The sequence below is a fragment of the Gracilinanus agilis genome, chromosome 3, assembly GCF_016433145.1.
Source record: "Gracilinanus agilis isolate LMUSP501 chromosome 3, AgileGrace, whole genome shotgun sequence".
Classification (NCBI taxonomy): Eukaryota; Metazoa; Chordata; class Mammalia; order Didelphimorphia; family Didelphidae; genus Gracilinanus; species Gracilinanus agilis.
Window position 1 is genome coordinate 487,235,576 of NC_058132.1, and position 13,117 is coordinate 487,248,692.

The following is a 13,117-nucleotide window of genomic DNA, read 5'->3' on the forward strand; positions in this document are numbered from 1 at the left end:
TCATGTTATAAGAAATATAGGGGCAGGGAGTGGGGGCAGTATCCAAGAAACCTGGGAAAATTTGTTTGAATTCCTGCAGAGTGAAATGAGCAGAACCAGAAAAATTCAAACTGTAACAACAGCATTATTAATATTACTTTGAAAGAGTGAAGGATTGCAATTAATTAATCCATGATGAGACCTGCTACACATTTTATGGCAAAGAGGTGAAGGACCCAGGGTACCTTATTAAGAGGGGGGAGGAAGGGGTGGAATGGCCAGTGTAGGAAACTAGCTTTGCTTGACTGTAAATGCTTTTTACAAGGGTTTAATTTTTCTTTATTTTTCATTGAGGATAGGATATTGGGGAGATAAAGAAAAAATAGAATTTTGATCATTGAAAAAATAAGATTAAATTTAATATAAAGAACCTAAATTTTACATGAAATAAGACTGAAGAAATAGTTTGTATTTAGATTGTTGAAGTCCTTAAATTCCAGGTTAAAGTACTTATTTTTGTGCATGGTAAATGTTTAATAAATGCTTTTCATCCAATCATGAGTTCATTTTCCTTTAAGGAAAGAAGGGAGCAAGGAGCCATTTTGAGCAAATGAATGACACCATGAGGCAATAGAATAGTAGTCCTTGAAGTAACTAGATTCAAGTCCTGCCTCTAATACATACTGGCTGTGTGATTCTAATGCAAGTTACAAGCCTCTCAATGCTCCAGACAACTTTCTGGTTTAGGTTGTTTTGTTTTGTTTTAAATAATAGATTTTCCTCAATTTTATATAAAAACATTTGTTTTTAAAATTTTAATTTCAAATTCTCTCCCTGAGACAGTGAGCAATATGCAATATGTGCAGTAATGCAAAACATATTTCTTTATTATTGATATTGTAAAAAAAACATAAATCATGAAAAAATAGAGTGAAAACAATGTGCCTCAGTCTGCCTTTAGACTCCATCAGTACTTTCTCTGGAGGTAGATGGCATTTTTTTTATCATGAGTCCTTTGGAATTGGCTTGGATCATTGTATTACTGAGAATAGCTTAAGTCATTCACAGCTGGTCATCATATAATATTGCTGATACCATGTACAATGCTCTCCCGGTTCTACTCACTTCACTTCATTTTATTTCATGTAGATCTTTTTTTTTTTAACCCTTACCTTCCATCTTAGAATCAATACTGTGTATTGGTTCTAAGGCTTAGAAGAGTGGTAAAGGTTAGGCAATGGGGGTTAAGTGACCTGCCCAGGGTCACACAGCTAGAAAGTGTCTGAGGCCAGATTTGAACCCACAGCGCCCATCTCTGCACCTGGCTCTCAATCCACTGAGCCACCCAGCTGCCCCCTCATGTATGTCTTAACCATTTTTTTTCTAAAATCATACTGTTCATTTATTATAGCACAGTAGTATCCCATTATGATCATATTCCACAGCTTGTTCAGCCATTCCCCAATTGATGGACATCTCCTCAATTCTTTTTCCTTTGATCTCTTTGGGATAAGACCTAGTTGTGATATTCCTGGGTCAAAGGGTATTGCTCTCCAGAATGGTTGGATCAGTTTACAACTCCACCAACAATGCATTAGTGTCCCAGAACTTCAAAGATTAGGATGTTAGTACTACCTCATCATGCGGCCTTTCCAAATGCTTAAATTAATTTGTTTTCTAAGTGTCTAGAATTTTTTTAATCATAATTTTCAGAAAGCTCATTGAGTCTCTCTTTAATCTGTTTTCCAGGTTGGCTTTAATATCAGATATCTTAATATTTTTGTCTGTTTTTTCAATCTTTTGATTTTGTTCCAAGTTATCTTCCTGTTTCATGAAGTCTCTAACTTGTTCAGTCTTTTGTAGTTTTCATTTCTTGGATAAATTTTACCACTTTCTCTTTTGAATAACTTATTCTTTTTTGAATCCTTTCTTCAGAAGCTTTGATTTCATTTTTTTAATCTCTTGATTCATTTCTTCTATCCATGTAATCCTTATGAGAAAATTTATTTTTTACTTTACCTATCTTCTTGCAGCTTTTGTGGAGTTGGATTTACAATAATTTTTGCTGAAAAATATCAAAGATAGTTTCTTTGATTCATTTACATCTTCAGCTTTAGTTCCTGAATTGGTACTTTGTACAGTATCAGCCTTTTACACCCTGATGTTCCATTGGGTGGGGTAGAATTCTCTGTATAGTCTTCCCTAGCTTCCTTTGGGTTTGGGAGCTGACCTCTACCTCCAGAGAAGATTCCTTGGTTTGTTGATGTTCAGAGTGCTAGATCCTCAGGACCTTCTCAGGACATTGTTAGGAACCGAAGATCTCTTGTGTCTGGGCTATCACAAGCAGAGAATGGAGTCACTTTGCTAAATCTGATCATTACTTCTCTTCTGACTTACTGCTGTTGCTCCTTGATACTTTCTGTCTACCCTTGGACTCTCAGTATATCCCTCCAATCTTACTGACTCAGATTAGATCTTTAAAAGCTATACTTGTCTGTGGAAATCTTCAGTACACCTTGACTATTATGCACTAACATTGATTTTGTTGGTAGGGGCACAGGCGCCTTTTGGTGAAGTTCTTGAGTAGAAGTCATATTGTAGTTTTTTATTGAATATCTTGGCCATTATTTAATCTGGTGCTAACTTCAGGGTTTTGTTTGAACAATATTTGAGGGCTGAGTGGATTTATTTCCTGTTCAGGCTGCAGTCTTGGCAAAAAACTTCATCCATTTCTTGATTCAGCTATTTATGGTAACAAAACAAATCTAATCTTTCTTCCACATGATGCATCTTCAAATACTTGGAGAACTATCATGACTCCTGAGTCTTTTCTTCAAACAAAATCTTGCCAGTTCTTTCTTTCTTTCGTTTTTTGAACTTCAACCTGATATTTTTATTTTATTTTATTTTTTTAATTTAAATATTTTATTTTTTTAGAAAAATTTTCCATGGTTACATGATTCTTCATCACCACCACCACCCCATATCCAACGCACATTTCCAGTGGTTTTAACATGTGAGATCAATCAAGACTTATTTACATATTATTGATAGTTGCATTGGTGTGGTTGTTTCGGGTCTACATCCCCAATCATGTCCACATCAACCCATGTGTTCAAGCAGTTGTTTTTCTTCTGTATTTCCTTTCCTCTGAATGTTCTTCCTCTGAATGTGGGTAGCGTTCTTTACCATAAGTCCCTCAGAATTGTCCTGGGTCATTGCATTGTTGCTAGTACAGAAGTCCATTACATTCGATTTTACCACAGTGTCCCTGTGTACAATGTTCTTCTGGCTCTGCTCTTTTCACTCTGCATCAATTCCTGGAGGTCTTTCCTGTTCACATGGAATTCCTCCAGTTTATTATTCCTTTGAGCACAATAGTATTCCATCACCAGCATATACCACAATTTGTTCAGCCATTCCCCACTTGAAGGGCATACCCTCATTTTCCAGTTTTTTGCCACCACAAAAAGCGCAGCTTGCCAGTTCTTTCAACAAGCCTGTTATGGTATGGACTTAAGATTCTTCATTATCTTCATTGTCCTTCTTTGGATACTCTGCAACTTATCAGTATTCTTAAGGCATTGAACCCAGAACTAAACACAGTACTACCAAAAAGGCCTGATTTGATCTGAGCCCAGTGGAAATATCACCTTCTGTGATGAAGGATATGTTCCTCCTTCAAGATGGGAGAAATCAAAGAACACCTCCTATGTAATTGAGTAGGCATCTTATGCAACACTTTCAGAAGGACATGAATTGCACAGAATGGGAAAGCATGGATTCATTGTGATTTATTTCATTTGGAGGACATTAGTGAGATCCATTTCAGTATTTGAGGAAGCCCATCCTCATACATACTCATTGCATCAGATTTCTTTTTTCTACATCAGATTTTTAAAAAGCTACATCATACTACTGACTCACTGAGCTTGCAATGCACTAAAACTCCTAAAAGAAGTTTTCAGAACAATATCTATGCAAACATGCCTCCTCCACCTTGTTCTTATGAAGGCGATTTTTTGTACCTAAGTGAAAGACTTCACATTTATTTGTTTTGAATCTTTTTATATTAGCCTAATGCTCTAGCCTATAAGGCTGCTTTAGAACCTATCATTCAGTGTTTTAGCTATTTTCCCTGCCCACTCCTCCCCACCCTAATTTTTTTTTCTGTATCATCTTCAGATTTGACAATTCATACCATCTATGCCTTCATCTTAAGTCATTGATTAAAATATTAAACAGAATAGAGCCAAGAATAGTATGAGATATTTTATTGGAAGTTTTGCTGAAATCTAAAAAGAACTATAGCCATTACATTCCCCTCTTCTACTAAATAAGTATTCCTTTCAGAAAAGGTGGTGAAGGCATGACTTGTTTTTGATGAAGCCATTATGGGGTTTTGTAATCTCAATTTTCCTATCTATATGTTTACCAATGAACTCTTTGGTGTTTGTTTAAAATTTTCCCATAAACCAAAGTCAGGCTCTCTTGTTTTTTACAACCCACATTAGCTACAATTGTCCTTTTCTATTCTTGTGGTACTTCTCGTTTTCCATGATCTTGCAGCTCATTCTCACAATGGTTCAGCAACCACATCTGTCACTTTATTGGGATTTAGTTTTTCTTAGCCAGAAGACTGAATTCATGAAGGGTGTTTGTTTATTATCTCTTTCCTTTTTTGGAGTACTCCTTGGTAGTGATTTTTGTTTTGTAATATGTAGAATGAAAGATAATTCTCTTTTTGAGAGAAAACAGGAAAATAGTAAGAATTGAATAACTTTGCCTTCTCTTTTGTCCATTATCATTAGCATATCCATCCCAAGCAAAATTCCCATACTTTATTTGATCCTCTTTTTGCTTCTACTACTCATCTCCCTTTTTTTTTTACCCCACTTTCCTTACTTTATTTAGTTGCCAGCCTCAGTTCATCCTGAGTATTATTAGTATTTCTTATATTATTTTATAGGACTGCGCCACATTTTTATATTCATTCTTAATTACTTCATCAGCCTATATCTTCTGTGCCTTTCCATAAGTTGGTTGTTGAGTTCTCTGAACATTTATGTCTTCAGACAAATCCTGTTTTTCTTCCACATTGGAACTGTTCCCTTTGTTATCTTCTGAATTTCATTCTTATTTCCTATCCTTCCTGTGCTAACTTTCCTTTAGCAATTTACTCCATAGAATCCTTCATATTTTTCCTCTGAATTCTTTAAAATATGCTTTTCCCAAATCTTGGATCTGTATCAGATTATGCACAGATTTTCTTTCCTGTATCACAAACTCTTGTAGGGAAGAGTCATTTTCTCTTAAGAGTTCCCATTATTTCTACCATAGCAACCCATTCTCTGCCATGATGATCAGATCCAGAATAGAACTTGTTCTAATTAGTTTGAAAGATGAAATTATCATTAAGGAAATTCAAGATGTTGCTCAGTTGCCTTTGGAGAGTTGAAGGGAAGGGAGACACACAGAAACAGAAAAAGAAAGAGAATGAGAATAAAAGCCAGTTTCTCATCCCTATACTGTTCTTGCTTCTTTGCTTGAATTGTGCCCTAGTTATCAAATTTATGACAAAATCTCATGTATCCTTGCTTTTACATCACTCAAATAATTCTCCATCTGGCTATCCCTTATGCATCAAGTGCACCAATCTTGTTTCCTAGCTTTCTTCAAGTCATAGGTAAAAGCTATTTTTCTAGGAAGAATTTCTATTTCTCTAGGAAGCCTTTCCTAATCCCCTTTAATTATAATGCCTGCCCTATATTAATTATTCCCAATTTATCCCATAAATGGCCTGCCTGTACATAATTGTTTACATTGTTGTCTCCCCTCATTAAAATGAGTTTCTTAAAAGAAATGACTGTCTTTTTACCTTTGTTTGTATCTCCAGCATTTGGGTCTGTGCCTGGCATATAGTAGGTATCAAATAAATGTTTACTTTTAACCGAGTTCCCTACTCTGGTTCCTGAATTTCTTCAAATAAATATACCTTTTTGATGCACAATGTTAACCTACCTTTCCCTTTTTTTTTTTTTTTTTACCTTCTTTCTTTTCAATAAGATATATTTATTTCAAGCTTTGGTCCAGGTATGTGTTATCCTACAAAGACTCAATATTGTCTCTGAGGTCAAATTTACCTCCTTGTTTTGGACCTTTAATTCCTCATTTGTTGCCTAAATTTTGGACTTTATATGTAGACATTTGGGGCCGTGATTTTTATTGCTAAGTGATTATTTCTCCTGTGAATCTCTGGATATTTCAGCTGCTAATCTTTCTTTTTGGATGCTCTGTAGGATTTCACTTGGCATGTATATTATAACATGTATTATAAATTATAATATATATTGTCTATTCATTTTCTGATTCTTTTATTTTTATTTTTTAAGATTTATTTTTATTTTATCTTATTTTTTACCAGTTACATATAATAACAAATTTCCACACAAATTTTCCAAAATTACATGATCACATTTTTTTTTGAGGCAACATTTCTTATATGTTTTGGTTTGACAGTCTCTTTATACTCTTAAAAAGTATTAAAACCTCCAACATAAAAGAGCTTTTGATTATATGAGTTATAGCTCTTAATATTTACATATAAGAAATTAAAATTTCTTAATATTATTATGAAAATAATTTTGACAGCGTGGACTCCTTGAAAGGGTTTGCAAGAACTAAAAGGGTTCCCTGGGCCACACTTTACCAGTACAAATCAACACCTCTGCAATTTGTAATCTTAGAACATCTCTTTGAATGCTGTAAGTTTCATTTACTTACTCAGAATCACACAGCTAGTATGTATCATGAAAGCACTTGAACTCAACTTTTACTTATTCTTAGTTTAGCTCTATAGCCACACCATTTGTCTTATAATGTAAACTTTGAAAGTAGGTAAACATACTAAAGGCCAACTGAGTATTATGGACATGAAGGACTTTAGGAGATCAAAGAGAATGATGGTTGGAGTTCCTAACAAAGGCTTCATTGAAAGAGTTGGAGCTTGACCTGACTGAAGGAAGGGTTCAGCAATATAGGTAGTATGCAATATGGTATGTATATATTAGGTTCTCCCTCATTAAAGGTCTTCAGAAGCTAGATACACACTTTTGGAGATCCTTGTTCAGATATAGATTGGATAAGTCTGATATCCTTTCTAACTAGGAGATTTTGTGAAAGTTGCCTCATTTCAAATAGAGCATGATTTTTGCATTACTATATCAAAACTTGTGAAAAAATCCAAGAATATGTTTGTAATAATAACAAAAAGTGCCTTAAAGTTTGCAAACGGTTTTACATATGTCATATGCTACTGTTATATGTCTTGCTATACTTGATGACTATTTGGCAAGGACTTGTTTTTCTTCATTAGGATAATTCTGAGTTTTATGCTTAGTGTTATTTCTCTTTACTCTTCAGTTCTTCTCTGGATGCTTGAATACCAAATATAACTTGGCATAAACTATAAGGAGGTCTGTTAATACAGGTGTAAAAACACCCTCACTATGGTCAGTATTTAATGCCCCACTGTTCTGTGTTTTCAGAGTTGAGTATAGAAATAAAAAATGATTTATTTTTGCCATTGTCTTAAATATATCACTAAGATTCACATTTCTGATATATTTGGACTTTGGAAAGTAGTATCAGTTTATACTGGTATTTCAAGTTATTTTTAATTTGCTATTTTGAAACTTAAGTTGGCTTAGCAATTGTTTTAAATTATTTTCTTCTGTATAATAATAGTATTTACATAGTACTTTTTGGAAATCTTTTAATTGATGTCTTCTGTTTTTTTACATCATCATAGTTTTCCTCAATATACATCCCATACATCCAGTGCTCTGTCTCCCTCCCAGAAAGCCATCTCATTTAACAGTTTGTTTTTTTTAAGACATAAAAAGAAAACTAAGGAAAAAATCACGACAACTGATTGATACATTGAAAAAGTCTGAAAACATGTACAATGTGCAAAACCTGTAGATTTCCCACCTCCATGTAGGACTGGTTTGAAAGTGTCCTCTCATATTATTTCATTTGGGTCATGCTTTATAGTTTCCATTCACTTTTAATTTTTTTGGAACACGGTTGTTCTTTCCATATATGTGGTTATAGTCATTGTGTATATTGTTGGCTTGGTTCTGCTTACTTCATTCTGCATAAGTTCATATAGATCTTTCCATGCTTCTCTGTATTCATCACATAAGTCATTTCTTATAGCACAATATTACATTCATGTAGTACTGTTTGTTTAGCTATTCCACAGCTGATGGGCTTCTACTTTGTTTCAAATTCCTTGCTCTCAGAAAAAGTTGCTATAAATATTTTAGTGTATATGGAGACTTTTTTATCAGTGGCATCCTTAGGGTATAAGCCCAGTAAATGTTTATATTATTTCATTACTCCAACAACAGTACATTAATGTGCTTACCATCTCACAACCCTTCCAAGTACTTATCTCCCCCCTACCCCCTTGGCTTTCCTTTTGTGTGCTGTCTTCCCATTAGATTGCAAGCTCCTTGAGAGCAGAGATTGTCTTTTTCTTATTTGTATCACCACACACTGCCTGGCACGTAACAGGAAACTTTATATAAGTAAGAGATGTATCAATTTACAGGGAGTGAGGTGAAACCCCAGGGTTGATTTTATTTGCACTTCTCTTAATTAGTGATGTGGAGCATTTTTTTAGGTGGTTGTGAATAATTTGCAATTCTTTTTTGAGATGTTTGTTCATTCTTTAATTATATATTATATATGTGTGTGTATGTGTATAAATTGTTTCCTATATCTTGGATACCAAACTCCTTATAAGAGAAATTGGATAAAAATATTTTCACTCCATTATCTCCTTATCCTAGGTATAATGATTTTGTTTATGCAGCTTTTCTGTTTCATATAATCAAAGTTGTCTGTTTTATCTTTTGTAATTACCTCTATCCCTTGTTTAGTTAAGAATGCATCTTCTACCTATGTACAATAATATAATAGAGTAAAATACAATAAATATTTATTAAAGTCCTATTATGTGCTAAGCTGTGTGCTGAGCCTGGAATAGAAATAAGAAAGAGACAATGCCTGCCCTAAAGGAGCTTAAGTCTAATGGGGAAGATAATACACAAAAAGAAGCTGTTCTTTCCCCTCTCTGCTCCCATACCCAAGGTATTTTATTCTAAGGCATGATGATGATGCTTTGCTCCACCTACTAACCCTCTCTTCAGAGAGGCAGAGAAAACTATGAAATTTTTAATGAGATATGAGTATAAAAGTTGATGCACTCTCTGGAATGATGACTTTCCTGGTAATAAGTTTTTCCTGCAAGGGGGATGTGGGTGGTAGAACATGATGATGATGATGAAGTCAAATCCAAAGAATGCTGCTGGTGCTATATAATCTTTTAGTTATGTAATACTTTAAGGTTTGCAAAGTGCTTTGCAAATATGATCTTTGAACTCAGATCTTCTTTATTCCGGGTCCAATGTTCAATACCTTGCCACCTAGCTGCCTTTTTATATGAACAGATAATTAAGCATATGCACACATACTCATACATTATCTATATCTATATCATTTGTCTATACTATGTGCAATGCTTAGAATTTTTTTAAATTAGAGGTTAGTTACTGTGACAAATATGGGATAGTTAGAAATCACTTTCATGTGTTTTTACTGAGGCCAAAAATTTTAGATTAATTAGTTTTTACAGTAATGGAAATTTCTATCTAAAAACCCAAAGTGACATAGTAAAGACCTGGCATGGTAGTCTGGAAAAACATAGTCCAGGCCTGTGAAAGGAGTCAGAAAAAAATATTTTCTAAAATTACATAATAGATTGGCACAAATGACAAACTGGACAAAAATAAGTTTTATCAGTTTTTTTATTTAGCAATAATGCCATTAGCAAATATGTATCAAAGATATATGATGGTGTTGGTAAGTGTGGTTCCACAGCCTCCCCACCCATCTCTTTTCCTCATAAGGACATGTTTCTGTCCAGTGGTCTGTACTACCAGATGGAGATCCTACTAGCTTGGAGGATCTTTGAACCTCTCTAGCTGTTTGCATTTATATGTCCTTGGTTGCCATGCCAAGGAGCCACATCACCAATTCAAAGCGTCTCATTATTGAATAAAGAAACCTTTGCTCTGGGGCCATCTAGATCTAGTTCCTTGGCTTGAATTTCTTGGCTGAGCTTATAGAGTTCGTCCTTAGGGATTCTATTTGTGACATTAAGTGACCCTCCTCTATTATATATTGAATTTGGTCATGGCCTCCCACAAAATGCAACCTCTGGCACATAGACTTCATGACTTAGAACTATTCACTAGCCTTTGCAATGTCCCAGGTAACTTCAGAGCAGTGACTAGCAAGCACTGGTAGAGGAAGTTTTCCTACTGAGAATGCTCTTTATCATTAAATGACAAGTCTAATCTTCTCTTCCTCAAAAAAAAAAAAATCTGGGAGCAAGTAGCTTGTTGTAATATGTCACATGTCATTTTAAAGTCTATATATTTATCCATAAATGACAATATCTTTACTCAACTAACTTGAATTCATATTTGCCATTTTCTATGCATATCCCCCAAAATCAGATAAAAATGGTTTCTCTTATGTTAGTGAAACAAAGATCAACATTAACTGTTTTTCTTTAAGATCATATCTGACAATTCTTTTTGTTTTTTGGGTTTTGTTTTAAGAAATTCCTTGATGATGGAAGAACTGCTTAGAGTCAGATCTAGAAATGGAGGCTCCTGGGATTAATCTGGCATCAGATACTTTCTATAACTGTGTGATTCTGGGCAAGCCATTTAACCCCAATTACCTAAAATTACTCTTCTTGCCTTGATAGTATTAATACAGGCAGAAGATAAAGGTTTTTGTTGTGTGTTTTTTTTTTAAGGAGAAAAAATTACTTCTGAAAGAAAAGCTACTATGGAAGAAAACAAAGAAAGCTAGAATCATAGACAAATGAGACAAGTTTGAAAGTTATATGTTGATTTTATCATATAGAGAAATTTATCTTTTCATATGTGATCCTTTTCTATTCTATGTATGTGGAAATGCCCATTTTATCTGGTACTTGTTCAGAATCTTCTTTTTAATCTAATTTGAAAGAAAAAAATAGTACTTTTTATTGAGGTTAGATTAGGACAGAGGTTTTAACCTTTTTTGCATCATAGATTTCTTTGGTAATTTGTTGAAACCTGAAACTCCTCAGAATAATGTTTTTTAATGCATAAAACAAAATATGTAGGATTACAAAGGAAATAGTTTATTTTAAAAAACAAACAAGTTCCTGCCTCCTTTGCCTAGGTTAAGAACTCTTTAGATTAAGGAAATATGTAATTTGGGAACTGGAACTGATTCTGTTATAATGTTTTTTCTTTTGTTTTTCTTCTATTATTTTACAGTGTATCTCTATACCGGGGTAACTGCAGACCTATACGGTTTGAGCCGCCAATGCTGGACTTCCATGAACAGTAAGTTTTAAAGATTTTTTTTCCCCCTTAAGAAATTTTTCTATTCAAACATGTAGCTGCTAATGCCGCTTTTGGTTGTTTGTTGTTAAGAATACATTTCTCAAATTGTCTTTGGAAAAGCTTGTAGAACAAATCCATAAAGAAGGGTGTTGTATTAATAAAGAAGTATGCACAGAAAACTCATCTATTTTTGTTCTCTGTTTCAATTGTATGCAGGGAAGCCCACAGAAGAGGGGACTCATTTAAATGACATAAAAATAAAAGGTTCATATTTAGATTTTTAAAAATAATGCCCTAGTTAAAAAGTGAAGGAGGCATTATTAGTTTACTATTCATCTAAAGATGATCTAGATATTTTATTGACGTCTATAAGCTAAGGAATTGACATTAAAATATATGAGTTAAAAGATCATTGAGAGCTTAGGCTTCATTTAAAAGAAGGATAGTTTCCAGAATGATGATTCCAACTATATTATGGTCAGAATACATCCATGTTGAGAGCATTTATTTTTTTAGTTCAAGGTGCTACATATTAGAAAGAACATTGATAATTTGGAGAATTTCCAGAAAAAAATTAATGAAAGGTCTTGAAATTATGCCAAATCAGAATTAAAGAATCTCATAATATTTAGTATAAAGCATAGAAGACTGGGGATGAGGGGTTGGGTGTGATGCTTGTATTGAAAGAATTATCATGTGAAAGAGAAATTAAATTTATCCTTCTTGGCCCCAAAGAGTAGCACTGCAAACAGAGAATGGGATAGGTAATGAAGACTACCCAAGAGACCTTTAAGCAGAAGGTCAGTGATATCCTCTGAAGAAAAGGCTGAATTAATTTAAATATATAGACAATTCATCTATAAAAAACATACACATTCCTAAAAATTATAGCAGTATTTAAAATAGCTCAATAAAAAAACAAAGGTTAAAGATTACAATACTCAAAAAAATTCTTCAGTGACACTCAAAAAAGATGGGAATCTAGTAAAAATGACAAGGCAGTTTTAGTCATGTTCAATAGTTAAGAAATACATAAGTACTACAGTAACATGGTGATGTCTACACCCTGGAATGCTGCTCAGCTTGCTCCCTGGTTCCCATAGACAAGCTTGCAAAGTTGACAAAGTTGAGGACTGCAGGTGAGAAGCTGGGCAATGTTGGAAGGGGGAAGGGTGTGTTAAATGCACAAGTGCAGACCAGTCCACCCCCTCCCACTGTTTGTGCTACACCAGAAGAGATACATTAAATATGGCACTTATGGAAATGGATGTCAAAAGGTATGCAGCTTGTGAATTATTGTGGAGTGGTTCAACTTTCTACATTCTTGTTGTTTCTTGTTTCTTAACAAAATTACACATAAGCTCTCAAAAGTTTAAATCACTTAAAAATCTGTTTGTGCAGCTTCATTCCTTCTCCTTTGTTTCAGTTCTGTATCAGCACTTCCTTATTAGCCTTTTTAATTTGTTTTAAATTGTATGCCAAGGGGGCAGCTGGGTAGCTCAGTGGATTGAGAGCCAGGCCTAGAGACAGGAGGTCCTAGGTTCAAATGTGACCTCAGACATTTCCCAGCTGTGTGACCCTGGGCAAGTCACTTGACCCCCATTGCCTACCCTTACCACTCTTTTGCCTTGGAGCCAATAGACAGTATTGACTCCAAGATG

General features: G+C 34.3%; 1 protein-coding gene across 1 annotated transcript in view; it reads left to right on the forward strand.

The window, feature by feature from the left end:
• The window catches only part of TMEM131 (transmembrane protein 131), a 256,258-nt gene that overhangs the window by 140,849 nt on the left and 102,292 nt on the right, over nt 1-13,117 (forward strand). Inside the window, exon 4 of the mRNA XM_044669296.1 lies at nt 11,388-11,456. Coding sequence (XP_044525231.1) covers nt 11,388-11,456 — 69 coding nt within the window. The remainder of the gene's footprint in view (nt 1-11,387; nt 11,457-13,117) is intronic.